The 23,564-nt window shown below is 40.5% G+C and overlaps 1 protein-coding gene across 1 annotated transcript in view; it reads left to right on the top strand.

Moving 5' to 3' along the window:
* LOC136862974 (MAM and LDL-receptor class A domain-containing protein 2) overlaps positions 1–23,564 on the top strand; it is a 348,511-nt gene that overhangs the window by 182,855 nt on the left and 142,092 nt on the right. Inside the window, exons 3-5 of the mRNA XM_067139270.2 lie at positions 4,692–5,349; positions 10,262–10,411; positions 20,315–20,429. Coding sequence (XP_066995371.2) covers positions 4,692–5,349; positions 10,262–10,411; positions 20,315–20,429 — 923 coding nt within the window. The remainder of the gene's footprint in view (positions 1–4,691; positions 5,350–10,261; positions 10,412–20,314; positions 20,430–23,564) is intronic.

The raw sequence follows: 23,564 nt of genomic DNA on the forward strand, positions 1-23,564 counted from the left end.
GAATTAATGGGTGGCATTTTGATTGTTGAACGATATGTTTCAAAGCCCCTTTGACTTGAGCACCTGCCTTGGAACGAACGGATTCTGCAAAGGCACACCTGAATTACGCATCGATGACGGTGACCAGATGCTTGTAATACTTTACTACTAGATGCATAAGGAATCATTTCTACTTAGCTTACCATGGATCGTCATTTCCACATGTTGTGACTCGTCTGCGACGGTAGGTGGTTTATGTACTGTAACTCGTGAGCGATACTAATCTATAAAGGTCGTCTTGCTTTGAGGAGCCATTACTCGATAACACACGAATGACGCAATTTATTCTCTATTTCTAGAACACATGCTTCATGCCCCGTGTGATCAGCATCTCGAGAAACTTTTAGAAGTTGCAGACGTTCTACGAGTTGTTGGGATCGTCCCAGTACGTCACGTCAACGTAGAGTAACAAGGGATTGCTGATGACATTGAGACCACGTGTAGACAGTTGATGTGCGAGAAACAGCTTTCTATACTTGCGACTATTACTGGCATTCGCAGCTTCCGATCTCTTGTAATTACGTTCAGTAGCAAGAAAAAAAATCTATTTATATTTCTTAGGATCATCTTCCGAAATTATATCCTTGTCGAGTATTCGTAAGAAGAGGAGTTCTAAGGGACCTCTTGTAGGTTAATAGGTCACATCACGACGAGACTGTCGCTATCAATCTTAATGTCAGCATTACCTATATGAAAGCAACCATTTTCAAAGTGAATGCCGCAGATGATGTCGGTTTGTCATGTAAAAAATTTCTCTATGTAGGGCGTGAAGAGTGAACCGTAGCTGTTTTGAATAAGTTGTTTTAACTGATTACGATATTCTGGTGTAATCATGACTTGGAACAAGAAGGTTAGATCTTCTTTTGACATAGTAGGTGTTTCCACAGTGACATTTGTAGGTAAAACCCCAACTTGCTCTGAAGGTGAAAAGACGTTTAGTCCTTCTTCTTCTTCTTCTTCTTCTTCTTCTTTTCCCTGCTCCCCGTCTTCTTGAGATATTTGCACGGTGACAGAAATTGTAGTTTGCTTAGACGATGAGGTAGAATTAAGCAGCTCTTGTGGAGGTGTACCGAGCTCCGTTTTTCTAAAAGAAACATGTTTGAACTTTTTAAATTTACGTCGTATATTGTTTAGTGCATGATGATATTTTGCGTAATCTCCTTTCCTGATGTTGACATGTTTTTCGGTTGCAGATGAAGTGCAATCTGTAACCAATGTATTGACGCTTATAAAATCATCAAAGCTCATGCAATACCGACAGTGATGAAAGTCACTTTCTCTATCGATAACTAAGAAGCCGAAACGTTATGATAAACTACATCTAGCACACAGACGAACGTTTAAATTCCTTGAATGTTTTACCAAAGTTAACATGATCATCATAAACTTGACGCTTAACTGTCCACCAACTCGGTTAATAATCGAGAGTTTCAAGAGGGAACTCGAATCCGGCACTCCAAGTTTCGTCGAAGCACAGAAAAAGGCAGCGTATTTCCACTATTTCAATAACATGTTACATAAGTTAATAGATGACCAACACACCAAACTACGTATTGTGGTACCCAGATTGACCTTATTAGGTTAGGAAACCATACGACCGGACATGCAGGTATTGGCAAGGTAAATGTAAATGATAAGTCGTGGCAATAAAGGGTGGAACCAATTTATAATCAATAACGCATGAGAAAGCATGATAACTATGCAAGATAAAAATCTAACAACAGATTTACAAAATTATACAGAAAAATTCGTCGTCACAAAGTGTAAGTCGAAACACGGGCCTCGAACCCAACTCAAAATCATCGTGAGTGGAAATACGTTGGTATCGTTGTATTTTCGCGGAGTATACAGATGAGTTAAATCTACGGGTGGCACGAAGCCTCAAATTACATCTTTACTGCAACTCACATATAATTATAGACTTGTACATATCCGCCTTGTTATATAAATCCCATATAGTCGGTAAACATATAACAAAAACTGGCTTGGGACTAACACATGTCCCCCAAAAGAAACTGAATTAAATATCACGGGATCTGCCCTGATAAACTGGAGAGGATCGAGCCTCACAACGAATAATCCAGCTCGTGGTTTAATCGCCTTATACAACGATGCACACAAATAACAAAAGTCAAAATGAAATGCACACACAAACAATACAATGTACAATGAAACACATCCTGAAAAAGTAAACACAAAAACACAATTGATGTCGTACTCTGATATCCTGGTCTCGAACTCGCGATATCTCCAGATGTATACTGCGCACATGGCAGGTGTTGGCCGACTAGACTTGGCAGTATTAGTTGAGCAGTGAAAGTGATTGAACAATGAAATGGAACTATAAATGCGGACAGACTGCTCTTGCCTCGGTCAAAAACATAGCGGTACCGTGCGTACGCCCATTCATTTACCACGCCTCGGGCAGCCGGCATGAAACTACCTGAGTCCCTTACAAACATTTGTCCTTGTGGCTTACGGAACGAGATTCAACTGTCACATATACACAAAAGCGACACAAATAAGCGCTCTTTGCATTCGAAAATTTGTGTCACAACAAACGCCACGTCAGAGCGCACAGTAACCCGTACTTCACACATATACTCATTAGCGCTTCTCGCGTCTTGCATCTCGAATATACAATACAGATTCGAATCTTGGCTCGCTATCGGCCCATTATCTAAGCCTTCTCTCGGCTAATTACATTAACATCTCGGCTCACTCTCGGACTGTCAACTAAGCCTTCGCACGGCTGATTCCACTAGTATCTCACGGCGGTAGTACATACATATATCTGAGGTCATTCTAGCCTCGCATCTACACTCTCTGGGTTCGCATCTCACCCTCGGCTACGGATTAATCTGTTGCATATAATTCTAAAAGATCCTTGCTCATCACAACGGTGGAAATGTCTCACTGGTCTCACTCCAAGATGAAAAACATGCTCCATGCAACTCATGCACATCCTGACATTAACTATATGGTATTCGAAACCGGCTTCCCCGTTCGAAACACTAGAGGTGATCTTACCTCCGGATCTAACTGAAGGCAATGACATCAATAACCCTAGCACCCAAAATGGCACTTAAAGCAACTACATTTAAAAAACTCATAACAACCACAAAACTAATGTTACCCTCATACCATCTTAAGCAAAGCTAATAAAACATATGGCTGGCGCGTGTCGTCAGCCTCAAGTTAAATTAATTAAATTACACTTGAAATGAAGATGCTCAAGGCATTGAACTTACGTAATTAAAAATGTACATGATTAATGAGGAAAAGGGCCTGAAACGAGTCTACAACTACACATCATTCTTAAAAAATGCAGTTTAACTCATCTGATATCCTCCGTCATTGCCTCCGGCCACCGTCCGGGGCTCATTGTAGAATTAGCCCATCCTGGAGCTGCGGACGCTAAATCTGAAAGCTTGGCACTCGACTCCTGGGAACGCCATCACTGCCGCCGTCTGCTTCTCTCTTGTCTTCTTTGGACGTCCTGGAAACTGGCTGCTGCAAGTAAATATTCTTCCTTACTGCCTTGTACGTATATGCGCGCAGTGTTGCGGCCTAGGCGAGATCGTTTAGCTAATCTCCTACTTATGATCTTAGTCCCGTCAAGAGTACAGCCTATTACGGTATGAAAACCGGCCACAACAAGTTCATTAGGCAGATAACTCTCCGCGAACCGCACTAAAATGACGAACTTCATCTAGTTCAGCTATCATCTACTCACAGTGCATGCTAGGGCGAGCTAGTTTGATAATGCTATTATCACTTTGTTTAAGGCACAGTGTTATAGGCACTTTGTCTCAAGGTTTTACGCGAGCGACACGTACTCCTCTCCGATCTGTCAAACACAAGGGGCGAGCTTCTTGGCTGATTCCCCTTTATAGGAAAGGTCCGTTTCCGTTACGAATGGTACATCCCCGTTCTCTCACCAGACAGTCTTTGTGTACTGGCCGCTTGCGGTCAACGGTCGTTTGAATTTGAGTGAGGAAATCCTAAAGTTGCTTGCTTGTCACCGCAATGATGCAGGTAGCCCTCCATAAATTAAATCAACATGTTTTAGTGTCCAACAAATGATATAACTAGCATTCTTTTGAAAATAGCTTGATCTAATAATTTGCTGTCAGGCCTGAAGTGCTCATATTTGGCTACGTGTAATTGGCACTCCTCGCTCCACGTGACAAATTCAAATCTCTCTGTTCTCTTCTCGCGATCTATTCTCTCTCTCTCTCTCTCTCTCTCTCTCTGGCTGGGTAACGCTATATCCGGGATCTTTGCCAGTAAGTTTGAAATACAGCTTCCTTCCCGTCCAGAGTCTTCACAAGTAATCGCACGGACTGGAACTTGCGCTATGGCGTCACCTCCTCCTAAAGCACGGAGTTCGGGCTCTGCATGGTGCTATATCTGTCTGCAAAATTTCTTGTGTCTTTTGATTTAACTGGTTGGATTACGACCGTATCTCTCTGCAAAACTTCTCATGTGTTCCTATCTTGGATGGAGAAATAAGGTGGTTGGCTATTGATTCTACGTCGATAGAGCAATAATTTCTTGGTGGTATAGATGTTGAATCCAGTTTTCATATTCGAGTGCTCTCTCTACAGAGTAGAAGATTGAACAATAACGTGTACTCTGGTGTGTTACAGGTTGCAAGTGTTCGACCGTTCAAACAGAATCTCATCCTGGAGTACAGGAGAGGCGCTACTGTGTTACCTGAAGACCTAATCATAGTGACGCAAGAGACAAATAAAGTGGACGTGGAACAGACAGGCTATGGCTTTTCTTTCCACAATCGGGTGGGGTTGAATGGTGGCCGCACATCGAATGCCGTGAGTAGTGTAGAGTACGGGTCTGAGGGACAATTCAACGAAACAGACCAGCAGACTGACGAAATGACGAGTGACACGCCATTGCCGACAACAACTGTCCCTTCAACTGAACCGTCGGATGAAGTACTTGAGACTGCGCCGGTCACTGATGCTCCTGAACAACACACAGACGCTATGGAACCTCCGACGACGTTGCCAGAGACAACTAGCCCCGCTACTACTAGCTCTACGACGGCGGCGAGCACAACACCGGAAAGTGAAACCACTAGACCTGAACCCATAACAGTTCCAGAAACTACCAGTAGCACCACACCTGCACCTACCACCACTACGGCCGTCACTACTACGAGTACAACTACCACTGCCCCCCCTACTACCACCACCACCAGCACCACAACCACCACCACTGCTACAACCTCGACCAGTAGACCTGTTATCGACCAGGAGCCCTCAGCAGCTCCCCCTCTCGAAGAAGGTAAGTTACCTATTAATTTTCGGAATTATTAGCAAGCTACAGCAGTGAAAGTAATACATCGATACTTAAAGGTCGTCAATAAGACCGATACATTTAAGTTTCAATATAAGATATGGAAGCTAATGGGAATGGGAAGCGTTTGCTGGACTTTTGTGCTAGTATGGGTTTGGCAGTTACGAATACATTCTTCAAGCATAAGGCTATTCAACGATACACATGGGAGACTAGAGGTACCACTATTTGATCTGTAGTGAACTTAGTATCTCTAGGCCAAGGGTAGAGAAAGTGAAATCTGTCTGCAAACGAATAAGGGTAGAAAATCTCCAAGACGAGGAAATTAGACAGAAGGTCACGGATACTATTAGTGAGAAATTTCGAACAGTGGATAGTAAGCAGGTTCAGGATATAAAAAGTGAATGGGTGGCATACAGGGATGCTGTAGTAGAAACAGCAAGGGAATGCCTAGGAACAACTGTGTGTAAAGATGGGAAAGGGCGAACATCTTGGTGGAATGATGAAGTAAGAGCAGCTTGTAAACGTAAAAAGAAGGCTTATCAGAAATGGCTCCAAACAAGGGCCGAGGCACACAGGGATTTGTACGTAGATGAAAAAAACAGAATGAAACAAATAGTTGTTGAATCCAAAAAGAAGTCGTGGGAAGATTTTGGTAATAACCTGGAAAGGCTAGGTCAAGCAGCAAGGAAACCTTTCTGGACAGTAATAAAGAATCTAAGGAAGGAAGGAAAAAAGGAAATGAACAGTGTTTTGAGTAATTCAGGTGAACTCATAATAGATTCCAGGGAATCACTGGAGAGGTGGAGGGAATATTTTGAACATATTCTCAATGTAAAAGGAAATTATCCTGGTGGTGTTGCGAACAGCCAAGCTCATGGGGAGGAGGAAAATGATGTTGGTGAAATCACGCTTGAGGAAGTGGAAAGGATGGTAAATAAACTCCACTGACATAAAGGAGCAGATATAGATGAAATTAGACCTGAAATGGTGAAGTATAGTGGGAAGGCAGGGATGAAATGGCTTCATAGAGTAATAAAATTAGCATGGAATGTTGGTAAGGTACCTTCATGTTGGATAAAAGCAATAATTGCATCTATCTATAAGCAAGGGAACATGAAGGATTGCAACAACTATCGAGGTATTTCATTGATTAGTATACCAGGCAAAGTATTCACTGGCATCTTGGAAGGGAGGGTGCGATCAGTCGTTGAGAGGAAGTTGGATGAAAACCAGTGTGGTTTCAGACCACAATGAGGCTGTCAGGATCAGATTTTCAGTATGCGCCAGGTAAGTGAATAATGCTACGAGAGGAATAGGCAGTTGTGTTTATGTTTTGTAGATCTAGAGAAAGCATATGACAGGGTACCGAGGGAAAAGATGTTCGCTATACTAGGGGACTATGGAATTAAAGGTAGATTATTAAAATCAATCAAGGGCATTTATGTTGATAATTGGGCTTCAGTGAGAATTGATGGTAAAATGAGTTCTTGGTTCAGGGTACTTACAGGGGTTAGACAAGGCTGTAATCTTTCACCTTTGCTGTTCGTAGTTTACATGGATCATTTGCTGAAAGGTATAAAATGGCAGGGAGAGATTCAGTTAGGTGGAAATGTACTAAGCAGTCTGGCCTATGCTGACGACTTGGTCTTTGTGGCAGTCTAATATCTTTGAACTTGAAAAGAGGTGCAATGAGTATGGTACCGGTATGAAAATTAGCCTCTCGAAGACTAAATTGATGTCAGTAGGTAAGAAATTCAACAGAATTGAATGTCAGATTGGTGATACAAAGCTAGAACAGGTTGATAATTTTAAGTACTTAGGTTGTGTGTTCTCCCAGGATGGTAATATAGTAAGTGAGATTGAATAAAGGTGTCGTAAAGCTAATGCAGTGAGCTCGCAGTTGCGATCAACAGTATTTTGTAAGAAGGAAGGCAGCTCCCAGACGAAACTATCTTTACATCGGTCTGTTTTCAGACTAACTTTGCTTTACGGGAGCGAAACCTGGGTGGACTCAGGATATCTTATTCATAAGTTAGAAGTAACAGACATGAAAGTAGCAAGAATGATTGTGGGTACAAACAGGTGGGAACAATGGCAGGAGGGTACTCGGAATGAGGATATACAGGCTAATTTAGGAATGAACTCGATGGATGAAGCTGTACGCATAAACCGGCTTCGGTGGTGGGGTCATGTGAGGCGAATGGAGGAGGATAGGTTACCTATGAGAATAATGGACTCTGTTATGGAGGGTAAGAGAAGTAGAGGTAGACCAAGACGACGATGGTTAGACTCGGTTTCTAACGATTTAAAGATAAGAGGTATAGAACTACATGAGATCACAACACTAGTTGCAAATCGAGGATTGTGGCGACGTTTAGTAAATTCACAGAGGCTTGCAGACTGAACGCTGAAAGGCATAACAGTCTATAATGATAATGTATGTATGCATGTATGTATGTATAACCTTAAGAATGTTTAAGAATCGATAGATGACGCTTGAGTTTCCCGTATGAACCACTTTCAGGTGATTGTTGGACTGTCTCTTGTCTCATAAACAAATAAGCCCCCCACCCCTCTCTTCTGAAACGAAAGTGCAAACTATCAGTTTAACAGCATTGATTTACATCGGTCTGTTTTCAGACTAACTTTGCTTTACGGGAGCGAAAGCTGGGTGGACTCAAGGATATCTTATTCATAAGTTAGAAGTAACAGACATCAGACTTCACCGGAGTAAATAGTAAAATCTAGACCTTAACTGCCAAAGACAGCAGATTCGCTAGTTGTCCAATTTCGCTAGTTTGCCACCGGGGAAACGTATTGGCCTCTGTAAGAAATTTGGACCAATCAGAAACTCACTACGTTTGTCACACAAATAGATGTTCTGTGTAAGAATGTTATAAGGGCACAGTGCACTACGTCTTCTGGTATAGGATAGAGCAATTTTGTTACTTTCAATGACCTGTCTCAGTTTATCCTTGGCTTTGACAAAATGGAAGTGAGAGTGGTATGAGTGATGCTAGCAATGCCATTCCTTATGCAGCCATTCTCTGTTATGAATGGTGTGAAAATGTTGCTCATAGGGTCGGTTTGTACTTGCATTTCAGTGCACATGGCAGACTGATATGTAATAGCAACGTTTGGCTCGGTGAGGAAAGCAACGTGAAACTACCTCACTCCACATTTCCCTAGTATACCTCTTCAGTAATGCCTAAGCCATCTATGACAGCTGATGGCGGAGCTGTTGAGGATCCAACTAGCCTTCGGGCTAAGGACTAAACAAACATACATACAAACAAGGGTTAGTGAGAAAGTTGCTACGTTTGTTTTTAAACAGATGCTCTCTGTATAAAGCTTATTAGGGTCAATAAGGTGTGTCTCATAAAGAGATCCTCTCTCTAAATCCGCGTCTGCAGCGCAGTTGGTAACTCATGTTACCAACATTATTGGTAACTTTTCGAAAAAAAATGCTTGTGAATATATCAACATGTCATGTTAGCAACAGTTTTCCCGTGTTGGCAACAGAAATGTTGTTAACCACAAGAAGTTGATTAAGGTGATAAAATGTTAGCATTTGTTACCAACACATGTTATCGAGCCTTTTCGTTGTTGGCAACATTTAACCCGCTCTTGTTCAGCGCCATCTCGCAATCGTGAGATCGCCCGCTAGGGCGAGGGAATCACTTTTCGTGCGGGAGTGTTTGATTTTGTATTATGGAAAATATTCTGAGTGAAGTTCGGCTCCATGGCTAAATGGTTAGCGTGCTGGCCTTTGGTCACAGGGGCCCCGGATTCGATTCCCGGCAGGGTCGGGAATTTTAACCATCATTGGTTAATTTCGCTGGCACGGGGGCTGGGTGTATGTGTCGTCTTCATCATCATTTCATACTCATCACGACGTGCAGGTCGCCTACGGGTGTCAAATCGAAAGACCTGCACGTGCCGAACTTGTCCTTGGACACTCCGGGCACTAAAAGCCATACGTCATTTCATTTTTTTATTTTTTTTTTTGTGAAATGGAGTGATCAAAGGATCAATTGCTGAACTTGAATGAATTGTTTCGCGGGAAGCTTCTCCTTTCAGACCAAACTTGTTCAAAGCCTGACACACCGCTGGTAAAAACAACGATACGGTACTTTCAGTTTTGAAATTTTAAACATATAACTTAGGCTTGTGTCTCTACTTGGTAAAAATATACGCAAGGTCACCGCAAGATTTTCTTCTACTGGAGTGGCTTTTCTATAATCAGTGTCACGTTTCCCAATCCCACGTCCTATCATTCCTCTCAAATATTCAGAGTCACAACTAGCCATTCTCAGAAATTTCCATCACATCTCAGTTCGCCTGACAATAGATCAATGCCATCTCTATTCAAATACCTTAACAGGTCACTCCCGCTATACGTAGCTCTTGCCAGCAATAAAGGTCTAAGCCAAAATCTTTGTCTTCTCTGCTGCACTAACATGACGCATACTGCTGCAATGAATACAACTTCCTCCCCACAAGACATATTGCCGACTGAGGTCATGCGGCCAAAATGTTGGTAACAAAAATAAGTCACATTGGTGTTCCGTTACCAATATTTATTGTTAACATCCTATGCTAACACGTGTTGGTAACAGGAAGTTATAAACATTTGTAGTTAACATTCGGTGTAAACGCGGCTTAATAAGTCTCTTAATGTCAACGAGAAATCTGCTACGTTTGTCGCACAAGCAGATCCTATCTTTAAGAATTCTGTTAAGGCCAATGATAAACTTGCTACGGTACGTTTGTCTCACTAGCAGATGTTCTCTGTAAGATGTACATTTAGGCCGAGTAGAGACTTGCCATTGGAAGTCGGATTTTAGAAATAAAAATATCTACTGAGTTGTGTCATTACCTGTGTGTATATTTCCAGCTGACTGCAATTTTGGAGTGTTACCAGAGCTCACAACGTGCAAGTGGAAGAGTGACGGGAATTCTTCCTTGCGGTGGCAAGTTAGCTCTGGAAAGAACTCCAACTGGCTTGGTGGTCCTCCTCGAGACTTCGACAATGCTGATTCTTCAGGTACTACTACTGCTATATAAGAAACATTTTATTTCTCTGAATCACTCTCAACATTATATCCCTCCGGAGGTAATCGAACAAACGGCAGTCCTGTAAGGAACATCTAGAGGTGATGTTTGTGACTAATACGCTGGGATAGTGACTTTTTGTTTAAATATTTTTCCAGAATTGTAGTTTCTACGCTTGCAGACAGCTGAGCTTATCTGATATGGATGACATTTGTTGTGTGTGTCACTCCATCTCGGTGTCTTAAACATAAATGAAGCTACGTCTACGAAATACACTAGTATTGTGAAAAAGTTGGAAATCCATTTCATACTCCACTACCAACATCGCCTCACGCAAGGACATCTAAATCAATGGGTCATAGATTTTCTTAGTAGATTTTGCTGTTGATTCATTTAATGAATTTTCCAGAATAGATGACGATTTGTAAAAAGCTATTTGAAAATAACCCGCAAATAATGCGTATACAAATAAAGTACTGTGGTAACAACTTAAGGACAGGCCTACTAACTCATCATTTGCCTGAAATGAGAGAAGAAATATCTGGAGAGCATTACACTAAGGAAAGCCAGTGCTGGCGCCGAGATCTCCGAACGGTGCAATTTCGCACATCCACAGATCTACGAAACACATTTTACATCTTTCTCACGATGTCAAGCAGTTTTCCTTATCAAGGCAAAAGTGAAGGAAACTTAATTTTATAGCAGTGCTTGCTTTATTTTGGTTCATTTCATGGTTCCTTCACCCGCTGAAGGATCTCAGGTTGGGATGCTCCAATATTTGGAGGTTTACGGCCCGACTCCCGGGCATCCTGAATGAGGGTTTTCAATTATTTTACCTCCTTAACATATACGCTAGTATGAGGAAATATGCTTAGCCTCCGTGCTCTATTTAGAATCCTGAATCCAATAATTTCGTTTAGGCATACCACTATGAAATCAGAATAACACAAGCTACACTGAATAACAAGAACAAACCGTGAATGTTTCCTTCACTTCGTTAGTCAATCCTTACTAATTTAGTGTTGAGAAAAATGAATATCACAAAGACAAATGTTTACTAGCTCTAGTTTCTGTTTTAGTTATGTACGTGCAAGTATTTGATTTTAACGGATTGAGATAAAGCGATACATTTTGATTGCATATGCGATAACACTGAAAATCTATTTTACATTTTTAAATGACAGTAACATTCTAAGAGTTGTAAATTGATGGAAGAATGCCTAGTAGGTGGCTAGGTCTGAAGAGAAGCATGTGGTGGCTTCGTGAGATCGTTGTCTTTTTGCTTACCTCTTATAAGCGAGTTCCGGAGCATCCCTACACAGAAACCAGCAGTAATCCGCAAGCATTGCTTCATTCCAGCGGCCTTGATATCTTTGTTCCATAACAGAAATATTCTGATGGTACCTGTCTCCGTGTTCATCACTCACAGCCCCACAACTTGGAGGGAAAAAGTCTAGGCGGGAGTGGAGAATATGGATTTTAAGAGGCATGCTGCATCCGAGTCGATGCTGTCTTTGCAGTAGTACTGTCACCAAATGAGTGTAATTATCATCTCCTGTGTTGCCTAAAAATTCATGAATAACTCCCTTCAAGGCATCCTTTTCCTTTCTCCTCCAAAACTCATTCAAAGGCAGGATGTTTTGTAAGTTAACGAATTTGTGTCCCAACAAAATACCTTCCATAACATTTGCATCACTTTATGTAGAAAATGTGTCTCTTAAGTACTTAAAGGCCTGCCCTTCCTGGTTCATACCTTTGACAAAAACTTTCATCAAACCGAGCTTTATATGTAAGGGTGGAAGAATAACCTCTTTTGGGTCCACGGGAGTTTCGGCAACGACATATTTCTCACTAGAGTTCAAATTTCTTGCAGGCCAGTCTGCTTGAATATAATGTGATATTCTGTTCCTACTGCCCCACATACATAAAAAACAGCAGTATTTAGTGTACCCCAGTTTCATTCCTGAGAATACAGCTATGACTTTCAGATCGCCACAGATTTTCCACTTGTGTTCAGCGTACTTGATTGCACCGAGGAGGGCTGTCATGTTTGCATAAGTCTCTTTCATGTGAACTGCATGACCAAGGCGGTTGCCATTATGAGGTAACTCCCCTTCATTTATAGGAAGGGGAGTTAGGGATTGGAATAACTTACCAAGGGAGACGTTCAATAAATTTCCAATTTCTTTGAAATCATTTAGGAAAAGGCTAGGAAAACAACAGATAGGGAATCTGCCACCTGGGCGACTGCCCTAAATGCAGATCAGCATTGATTGATTGATTGATTGATTGATTGATTGATTGATTGATTGATTGATTGATTGATTGCCTCTATCCAGTTGGATCATGGTTCAAATTCAAACTTTTCATCAAACCAGTAACGTCGCAGAAAAAACAAGATCGATTTTCTTCTAAAAAAAGGAAGCAGTTCCCTCTGATGTTGTTTGTAATGTAAGAACCTGACATCACGTTCGAGAAGATTCCATTGATGTAGTCGTGGCCCTAGAAGTTCTGTCTTTTCCTGTGACAAGTGAAGGTCTCGAATGAGATTACTCAATTCCACTTGACTCAGTGCGCGGTTTATCACCTTTTTTTCTCAAAATCAGGGTAATTGGATGGTGTAAGGATTCTTGGGTTCTTCTTCTTCTTCTTCTTCTTCTTCATCACTGTGTTGATTTTCTACTTCTAACTGATAATTTTGAGGTGGAGTAGGAACTGGTAAACAATCTGAATGTGAAATAGGTCGAATAGCAGATCAAAGATACGGATATTCAACGGTTCCTCTTACCTTAATTGACAATTCTGATTTTATTGGTAGAGTCAAGCAGAAATAGTTGTCATTTGTATGGTTTTTAGGCTACGGCCTAACCATAGGCACAGCAAAACCCATAGATCGTTTTTTTCATCCATTCTCGCAGTATAACTGAACACAAGGTATAACATATATGTAGATTCCATGTTTAATCCTGGTCCCCTACCTTAATACCAAAATAATGATGATAAGCAGTCTTCACAACAGGCGTGAGATTGAGTTTCTGTAACTAAAATGTTATTTCACCGCAAATGTAACAAAAATTACTCACGGAATTTCCACAGTTTCGTGGCATGTTCACGTAACAAATTTTACACTTTTAAAGCACTCACAGTCACAGACACAGTATTTATGTTTATAACGTATAAACAACCGTATAACGTTGTGTTTTGTCGGTTGACAGGTGTGCGCCAACTTCCAAAAAACATATTTTCCCCGAAACTGAAAATGTAGACTCTAAAAGGGGATGCGTCACTGTATATCCAAAGCAAGAGCTAATCAGTCATTTTCATGGTGATTTTTGTATTCACCAGGTGGAAATACGAAGGAATAGGCGATTTGTCAGCCCGAAACATTTTCATTGTTGGTCAGTTCTATTTTTTTTTTTTTTGCTACTGGCTTTACGTCGCATCGACACAGATAGGTCGTATGGCGAAAATGGGACAGGAAAGGCCTAGGAGTTGGAAGGAAGCGGCCGTGGCCTTAATTAAGGTACAGCCCCAGCTTTTGCCTGGTGTGAAAATGGGAAACCACGGAAAACCATCTTCATGGCTGCCGATAGTGGGATTCGAACCCACTATCTCCCGGATGCAAGCTCACAACTGCGCGCCTGTAACTGCACGACCAACTCGCCCGGTAGGGGCAGTGCTATTAAATCACACATTTCACACTCGGGTCTGACTAAAATGCCCTATGAATAAGAAACCCTTAATAAAGAAACGCAACTCCATTCACAAGTAGATCTACATGCAGCTTTGTACCAAATTAACCTGTTATACAGAAACGTTACGTAATATTTGACAACATAGTGCATACAGCGTGACACCTCTTCAGATGATGTTCTGGGTACACGAGTACTACTTCATACGTATTTCGAATGGCAGCGCCATAGATCAAATGCACTTCTCACAGCTCACTTTCCATGCCAGTACATTGTAAGTTTTTGATGTATGCTTTCAACGCCCGGAATCATCGATAACAAGACAGAGACAATTCTGGTGCATCTTGTTGTTCGTACAGTTTGTGCTAGCTGTTCAACACCGCGGCTAACATTGATAGAACTTTGGCGATGCTGTATTCAGAAAGGGCTAGTACAACTAAATTTGCGGCTACTTCATTAATTAGGAGTCAGTTTTTGCCTTATATTAAAATATTAAAAAATCTTTAGGGCTGCCGGCAGTGGAGTTTGAATTTGCCATCTCTCGAATTCAAGTTTTCAACTTCATTACCTGTACCGTATACTCAGTTCCATCACTCTATTATTTCGTTTCATAAACGTGACGTTTTTGAAGTTTTGTTACTCATATTGAGACATGGCGCTATTCATAGTTGAACTCACTTACTACTGTAACAAACGGTATGCTGCTGTTGTTGGCTACAAACTTGCTATAATATCTTGTATGGTTCTCACCTACCTTCATTGAGGAGCATCAGACGTTTCGTAACGGAACTGAGAAGCTAAAGGTGATAAGCTCAATCCCCATTTCCAGGAGCATTCAGTGGCTCATTGAAATGAGGTTCTCTGCGCTCAATCCTGGCAAGTACTAGAATAGTGTAGTTCCACGAAATCTATTCTAAAATAAATTTAAAATACTGTTACACTCCTGTTGGCCTAAAATAACGCGTAAGTGTTGTTCGACTGAAAGACAGAATGGTGTCTAGAAACTTAAAATTAATGTGAAGAGCTTCGTATCAAATAGGACAACTTCGATTTTGCTTCTTTTTACAGGAGAGGTAAAAAACTAAATCCACAATATGGTTGTCAGTATCAGGTGATATTTTTAATTTCATTATGATAGTCCACTTAAATATTTTTCATACTCATTAATAAAATTAAATACATATTAAAACCGTAATTATAATTTAAATACTGGAGTTGCCATGTGGAAACGAAGTCATGGAGTTGTCTGGTTTTGAAACCAAAGGGAGCCATTTAAAACTGAACCTGTCCTCTTTTGAAACCAAATAATTATAAACTCTATATCAATGAATTAATTTTATTTTCTTCTCTACACTTCTAATGCCTTAGGAAGGGTGTTTTAAAATAATGCAATTATATCCAATGTATTAAAACAAAATCATATAAAATCGGACATATGGTTAAAAATGACACGAACAAATTAAATTTATGTGCTTTTTGACAAAACTGAAATCTTTGAGTTATTCTTGAACCTTAGAAACAACTAGTTCATCAAAACCTGCACTATCTAGCTCATCACACTCACATTGTCCATTGCTGAGAATATTACCAGCTTCACTCTATACTATGAGGTTGCGGTTTCAATGTAAACGGTCTATTTCTTGCCAATTTTCTCCGAAGTGCTTGGACAAGAGATTCTTAACATCTGCAATTTTCTTGGGGTTGACGCTACAGCCGACAGAAATTGTTGCAGGATTGAGCTTTAGACGTTACTTGTCCTTTTTTATTATGGACATAAACTTACCAATATATTGTTGTATGACTCCCACCGGATACTAGTACATTCTTGTGGGTCTTGGAGCGTCTAAGTATGAAGCGCTTACATCTGGAAAGCGGAAAGTGAAGACTTTGGGTTGGCTTTACCACCACCTTTGCTTCTTGTCTCCAGTCATGTGCTATCCAATCTCTTCCCACAATTTTCATTCGTCCATGTTTTGAACCGTCTTCATGGTATTCTGCCACGTCAATTACGGTGGGTGGTCTTCTTCCTTAAGTCTTTTTCAAGTAACCAAAAACACTATCAGCTGGCAGAAAAGAGTGTCCAGTTACAGGGAATATTATTTCCAATGACTCTATATTCTCTGGAGCATGCTTTAATAACCAAAACGAGCACATAGTAAGCATATTTACATTTTTTGTTCTGGCCTGCACATCCATCTGCAACTAGTCCGATTACTTTAACTTCAGAAAGATCTCCTTTTGCAGATTGCACACACAGCTCATGAAAAACAGCAGAGGCGACTTGATTGGAAGATTCCTGCATTTCCTTCTCACACCAAGTGTAAATACAAACTGTTCTTGTATTCAGTGGGGCTGTAGAAGATCCAGTAACGACGGCTAAGTTACAGCAATAGAGCTGACGGCTGTAGTATGGCATTTGATATGGCACTTTTGGAAGTGTTGCTTTTAGAAACCAAAGAAAGAAAGAAAGAAAGAAAGAAAGAAAGAAAGAAATGGTTCGCAGTCCTCCTCTTTCTTCTCGCAAATCATTGAAGAATGAACTAGCTTTTAAGATATGAATCTTCATTTTTGTCTCCAATTCTGTATTCGACTTTTAATCCTTTTATATTTCAGCTTGCTTCAGTCTCTCTTGAAGTTCAAGGCAGAGAGAACAAACATCCACAGGAGCCTCTGAGTAGCTAATATTGAAGCGGGTGTTGAAAATGTGCCGGAAATCTGACTTCAACGTTCCTTCTTTTATGCTTATGTGATATATTTTAAACATTTTTTCTAATTTTCAGGTCCGAAGAAAGATAAATTCTCCTACTTTTCCATCTGCCATAATGTGATTCCAATACACTTGAAGCCTTTACTGAAAGAAATAACTGATTCCTCTTTGCCTTTGAATGCTTCAGTTCTTCGATCCCCATCGCGAGTTTCATGAGGTACAAGTGAACCATTTCATATAAAACGTTGGAACACTCCTAATATCCTTTGCTTCTTTAGGTTGAGAATACGTAGAAAGGCATTTCGACATCTGTACTTTGTTGTTTGCCTCATTAATAACATAGTACTGATACATTACCGATCTTGGAGCTCCATTTTTTCAGTCTGCTTGCCGGTTGAACTTCCTTACAATATTTCAAAAGGAAACAGTCTTGCTTCTCCTTCTCTTTTGATAACTAATAAGAAGCATGACATTTATTAACACCATTCATTGTTATCAGTCGACAACCTTTGCGGCCTAGCTTTAGTGTAGGCTTAGTAGTGAAAATAAAAGTAGATCTGTTTTATAAAAATGCCAGTTGTCACTTATAGGCCTAAATCCACATAAATCTTCCCGTATTTAAACTTAAAATTGCGTAATACAAAACTGAAACTATTGAACGTTACTGCTCTGAAATCATACTGGAATTACTCATCTGGCAATCTTTTCTTTGTGCGTTTCCAATTTGACTTGTCAATTGATCGCTTCCTTTCTTCTTTCAGGGGTACTTGTTTAACCTGGACTTCCATTTTTTACTTTTATTGAACAATATAAAGTTAATTATTAACAAGAATCATCACGAAATGCACTCATTACAGGTTAGTATAAACATTCAGCCATGATGGATTTGCAGTGCAAGTTGGGAGCAGATTGCATGAATGCAAGCTTCTCATTGACAACTGAAGGAGTTGTCATTTTTTTTAAAGAAACGATGGTGGAATTGTCCATATTTTGATTCCCAACTGAGTAAATACACGCTATTCTACTTAAGTTCTATCTTTTTGAAGCAGAACAGTTGTAGAACCGAATTCAGCATAAAAGTCACATAAGAGTCAACCAAAACCTAAAAACTGAATAGAATGGAATTGTCCGACTTTGATACCAAGCTCCTCATGTAGCCTGTAGTACAACACATAGTACATCAAAACGAAAGTCTACCAATGATAGTTTGGGAGTCTACACCTAAACATTGCCACTCCTTGTTAAAACGCTGAACAAGTTTATCTGCACCCTCTACAAGGGTGGACGGTTGTTTTCGGTTAAACCACTCTTCCACAGAATTCGAAACTGCTTGGTTGATGGTTAAACTCTTACTCTATAGGGCATTCTTCAGTAGACCAAAGACGTGACTGTAGCAAGGGGAGAGATCATGCCTGCAAGGTGGGTGATCCATAATAGCCTACCCAGCGAAAACAGCGCCGACTGTACATTGCTGCGTTGGCAGCGTGTTGATGTGCGTTACCGTTGATCACAACCACATTTCGTGACAGTTTCTCAAACAACAGCACCTTCTTTGCACAGGAATTGGTTCATGCCACGTTGTATTCGTCTGGGCGTAACTGTTAAACAGGAATGTTGCTTCAACATTTTCCTCTACTTAGTGGATGCGTGCCTTGGACTGACGACGTTTCTGAGCTGTTACTACAAACACCAACCCATGCAGTGCTGCCACACTGAGTGAATTGGCTTCGCGGTTTGAGTCACGTAGCTGTGAACTTGCATTCGGGAGATGGTGAGCTCGAATCCCACTGTCAGCAAGCCTGAAGGTGATTTTCCTTGGTTTCCCATTTTACACCAAGCAAATGCTGGGGCTGTACCTTATTAAGGCCACGGCCTCTTCCCTCCTAATCCTATCTCATTGCCAACATAAGTCTTGGCTGTGTAGGTGTGACGTAAACTAAATAGCAGAAGAAAAATGCTGCCAACTCTTGGCAGACCCGTCAGTTATTCACCGTATTGCTAGTTCTGTCTATGTTCTAATTGGACAACCTTTATATTAATGAACTTGACTATTTTCGGTTTCTATTAGATCCTTATTAACTACTGATGATTTAACAACGTATGAGAAAACAGGGCTAAAACGGTTCTGCTTGGCAATACAATTGATTTGCACAATTAGTATGTGGAGATTACTAATTTAATTCATTTCATCATGGTACATATTTCGAGAAAAATATCATTTACTTTCTTCAGTGAGAATTAAAAAAACAGTCAAAATCTCCAAAGAGATGCTTAAAATTATCATACATTAGACATTAGACTCTACAAAAATTCTGTTTCATGTCACTGTGTGAAACCTATCTTATATTCTTTCTTGAGGAAACATTTTAAAATCCTGTCACATCGTGAAAACAAATTCCAGTTTGTTGAGTATAACATTCCAATTCTTGAAATATATTTAATGCGTTGTTCTAAAAGTATTGATTGATGCATTCAAATTTATCCGAAAGCAAATAATAAGTGCCTGTATCTTGGTTGGCACGCGGAACCCTTCTTCTTATTTAAGGAAACTGATGCGGCGAAGTTCAATGTTATGTTTTGCCAGCCCTAAAATGTCTTGTTATCAGTGACAAAAGCGTAACTACGCGTGACAACGCTGGATAGGCCCCACTTGACGCTCAATTGTCACGGTTTCCTTAAATAAGAAGAAGGGCTCCACGTGCCAAGCAAAATATAGGCACTTCTTATTTGCTTTTGGTTAAATTGGAATGCATCAATCAATACTTTTAGAATAACGCATTAAATACCGTTTCTGAACTGGAATGTTATATCTAACAAATTGCACTCTGCCTTCACAATGTAACACGATTTTAACATTTTTCCTCAAGACATCAGTGGACGAATAAGTTTGAGTGGTGTCTTTAAAAGTAGGAAAGATCACAATATGAAGATAAAGTTGGAATTCAAAAGGACAAATTGGTGCAAATATTCGTTTATAGGAAGGGGAGTTAGGGATTGGAATAACTTACCAAGGGAAATGTTCAATAATTTTCCAATTTCTTTGCGATCATTTAAAAAAAGGCTAGGAAAACAACAGACAGGGAATCTGCCACCTGGGCGACTGCCATAAATGCAGATCAGTAGTGATTGACTGATAGGTCTCAGTCAGTGACAAGAAACGGAATTGTTGTACATTTTAATGTGTGTTTCTTGTTTTAGTAATTTTGTGGTGAAGTCTTATGTATTATCATTTTAAGCATCTCCTTGTGCAAATCAATTATTGTATTGAAAGATGGAATCTTATTAGCCCTGTTTTCTCCCAGATTGTTAAATCAACCTATATATATGAGTATCATCAAGCAGGTTGTATACTGTATGTTAGTTGGCAAATAAATATGTCCTTCATCTATAAAAATATATCAACGACAATGAGGTTTTCTTCGCTGGAGGTAACTCCAGATTATGATGATAATTTTTAATTTCGGAAGACTAAAATGTGTTCTATTTCTGTGTGCAGGAGGCTACATGTTCGTGGAGACATCTGTGTCAACTCATCAGTTCCACACTGGAGCGCTCCTGGAGAGCTCAGAACTGGCCAGCACTGGATCGGAAGGAACGTGTCTTATATTCGGGTGGGTCCAAATTAGTTTACTTGTGTTGAAGGTTCTAGGAATGCATGACAGAGTGTGAAGATCACAGATTAAATGAAATTGTCTGACACCCGGCTATACTGACAAACCACCGAACATTTCTGTAAAGCAGTATTGTATACTTGCAACCGAATCTGTTTATGTTCGGACCTTTCTACCTGTATCAAATGTATCCCTTCATATGATTCCCTTCTTTGCCTTACCACCACCACCACCACCGCCCCATTATCATAATCATCATAGTTACACAGTATGTTGATGTATGGTGTTTCTTCTCTTTTGTTGTTATGAGTGAGAAAATAGTTTTGTTTCATTTAGTACACTCCAGTCACCAAATAATTTATTTCAATAATGAAAATGTTATTGGCTTTACGTCCCACTAACTACTTTTACGGTTTTTGGAGTCGCCGAGGTGCCGCAATTTAGTCCCGCAGGTGTTCTGTTACGCGCCAGTAAATCTACCGACACGATGCTGACGCATTTGATCTCCTTCAAATACCACCAGACTGAGCCAGGATTGAACCTGCCAAGTTAGGGTCAGAAGGCCAGTGCCTCAACAGACTGAGCCACTCAGCCCCGCTAATTTATTTAATTAAGACAATGTGAACACAGAGAAAATAAAAAGAGTACATGTTAAATCATTTAAAACAAGAATAAATCCTCCAGATATAATATAAATCTTGCAGTTACGAGGTACGAATCACTAAAGTCCATTGGTGGTGGGCTCTCAGGAGCACATGAGCACGTGAACACCCAGTTTTAATACATCTTCACGCATTCATGGATAATTTAAAACGTTCCTTTCTTTCGACCTTATTTCGACAATCGATAGAAAGCATTCAACTTATATCGAAGCTCTGTTACACCGAAAGTTGTTCGTTTTGACTGGCAATGCAGCGAGCACACTGCATAATGTGCTATTGTGCTGAAGACTATACGCATGCGCAAAGCAGATGACGTTATGGTTTATGCACGCATATTCCCATTGGCGAGGACACGGTAAGGAACGTGCCTTGCCGTCTAGAGCCACCCTCAAACCAGTGGCTGTATTACAGTTGACCACAAGGGTCCGCCACCTCCCCTATTACGGTTAGCCACAGCCTCCCAGGAGCTACTATTGCATTACATTACCGGCAGATTTCGCTAGTAATTCTGAATAGGCATTTTCTAGCTCGTTGTGAACAGTTGTTGGTAATCGTGGTAAGAAGTTTGCGTTACCTTGTTATTGGAACATCTTTTCAAGTGAAATTTATTTGAGTGTTGTGTTTTTCTTCTCTGTCTGTATGGTTTGTAACCATGGTATACTTTGTGTAAGAGGAAATGAATTAAGGTCAGATAATTTTAACCAGAGAAATATTAACCTATCAGGGTGAGTTAGAAATTTAAAGGCATGGACCGGACAGACCAGATTTTATTATCGGAAAAGTTACAAAAACTGACAAACGCGATTATAGGCGTAAGTTTAAGAGAGAAGTGTACGAAACACGCAACTGGTTCTGTGGATGTAGATCTAGGAATGCGCTTTTTTGTTTGCCCTGTTTATTGTTCAACAAAGAAAGAAGTTATGGAATTCCGCTGGATGCACAGACCTTGCTCATTTGAGTGCAAAAATATGTAGATCTAGGAATGCGCTTTTTTGTTTGCCCTGTTTATTGTTCAACAAAGAAAGAAGTTATGGAATTCCGCTGGATGCACAGACCTTGCTCATTTGAGTGCAAAAATAAATAAACATGAAAATGCTCTTGCACACAAAAAAGCGAGTATTGAATTCCCTTTGCTGGTGTTGTCTATAACAAGACGAGAATAATTAACATGTGATATAGTAGAACCCTGATTAACCGAGATAATGTGGAGACTATTGGGGACAATTCGGAAACAATTATTTCAAAAATCGGCCGGTAATTGCGGTACACATTATCTCTATGCTTCTCGTCATACCCAGGTGAAGTTCGTGCTATTTAAAAACCAAGAATAGTACTCGCCTCCTTCAATGTTCGCAATGCAGTAAAGTTATTATGAATTTTACTTTTGTTCTACACTAACAGATTAGTCTAGTATAAAATTTATCCTCGGTTACAGGGGTTCGACCACATTATTTGTGAAAAAGGAACCGTACAAGGAACGTTTAGTGAAGTGATTTATGTACCTATGTTACTTTCTTGCTGATTTGAGACATGAACGAAAATGTTGTTGTGAACCCCCTAAAAATGTTGTCACGAGCCGCCAATGCAAAAGCCTACGGATACAATCTGTGTATATACGCAGGGGCAAGTTCATTCCGCTATGAAATGTTTTGTCGTATACACTCACTATCATTAGTAAGTAGTGGGCAGAAATGTTTATTTCAGGCAAGTAAGTGGGTTACTGTAGTCACGTCCTAGTTCGTGAACCATGGGCAACGGCTGAGTGGCCTAGTAGGTGGTCCTGAGAGTCGGGATACCAGTTGCTATGGAATGGGAGTGGGCATCTCGGACATATTCTGAGTCGTGGCCCTCCTTGTGCTCAGGCGGCCAGGACTACACAATTCACCGGTGGTCCATAACCCGTTAGAGGAGAGATCCTCACTTGGACTATGTGCAAGTAGGGCAGCATCCTGCTTCATGAATTTACCGAGCTCAGAACACTTTAAGCAAGCCTCGCACCTATGGGAGTAATGGAGTCCCACTCCCATTTGACAGGCGAGGGACTCCTTGGAAACAACTTGGTGAACGAAATGGAATTCGATGGGGAGCTATCAATATTAATGGGGCTTATGGAAGAAAGAAGGTAGAACTTGCTGAGTCAGCAAAGAGGATGCATCTGGATGTGCTAGGAGTAAGTGATATTCGGGTAAGGGGAGATAAGGAGGAAGAGATAGGAGATTATAAAGTGTACTTGACGGGTGTTAGAAAGGGAAGGGCAGAGTCTGGGGTAGGGCTCTTTATCAGGAATACCATTGCACGCAACATAGTTTCTGTTAGGCACGTAAGTGAGCGAATGATGTGGGTAGATTTGTCAGTGGGAGGAATTAGGACAAGAATTGTGTCCGTGTATTCACCATGTGAGGGTGCAGATGAGGATGAAGTTGACAAGTTTTATGAAGCATTGAGTGACATCGTGGTCAGGGTCAACAGCAAG

The sequence above is a fragment of the Anabrus simplex genome, chromosome 2 (genome assembly GCF_040414725.1).
Source record: "Anabrus simplex isolate iqAnaSimp1 chromosome 2, ASM4041472v1, whole genome shotgun sequence".
Classification (NCBI taxonomy): domain Eukaryota; kingdom Metazoa; phylum Arthropoda; class Insecta; order Orthoptera; family Tettigoniidae; genus Anabrus; species Anabrus simplex.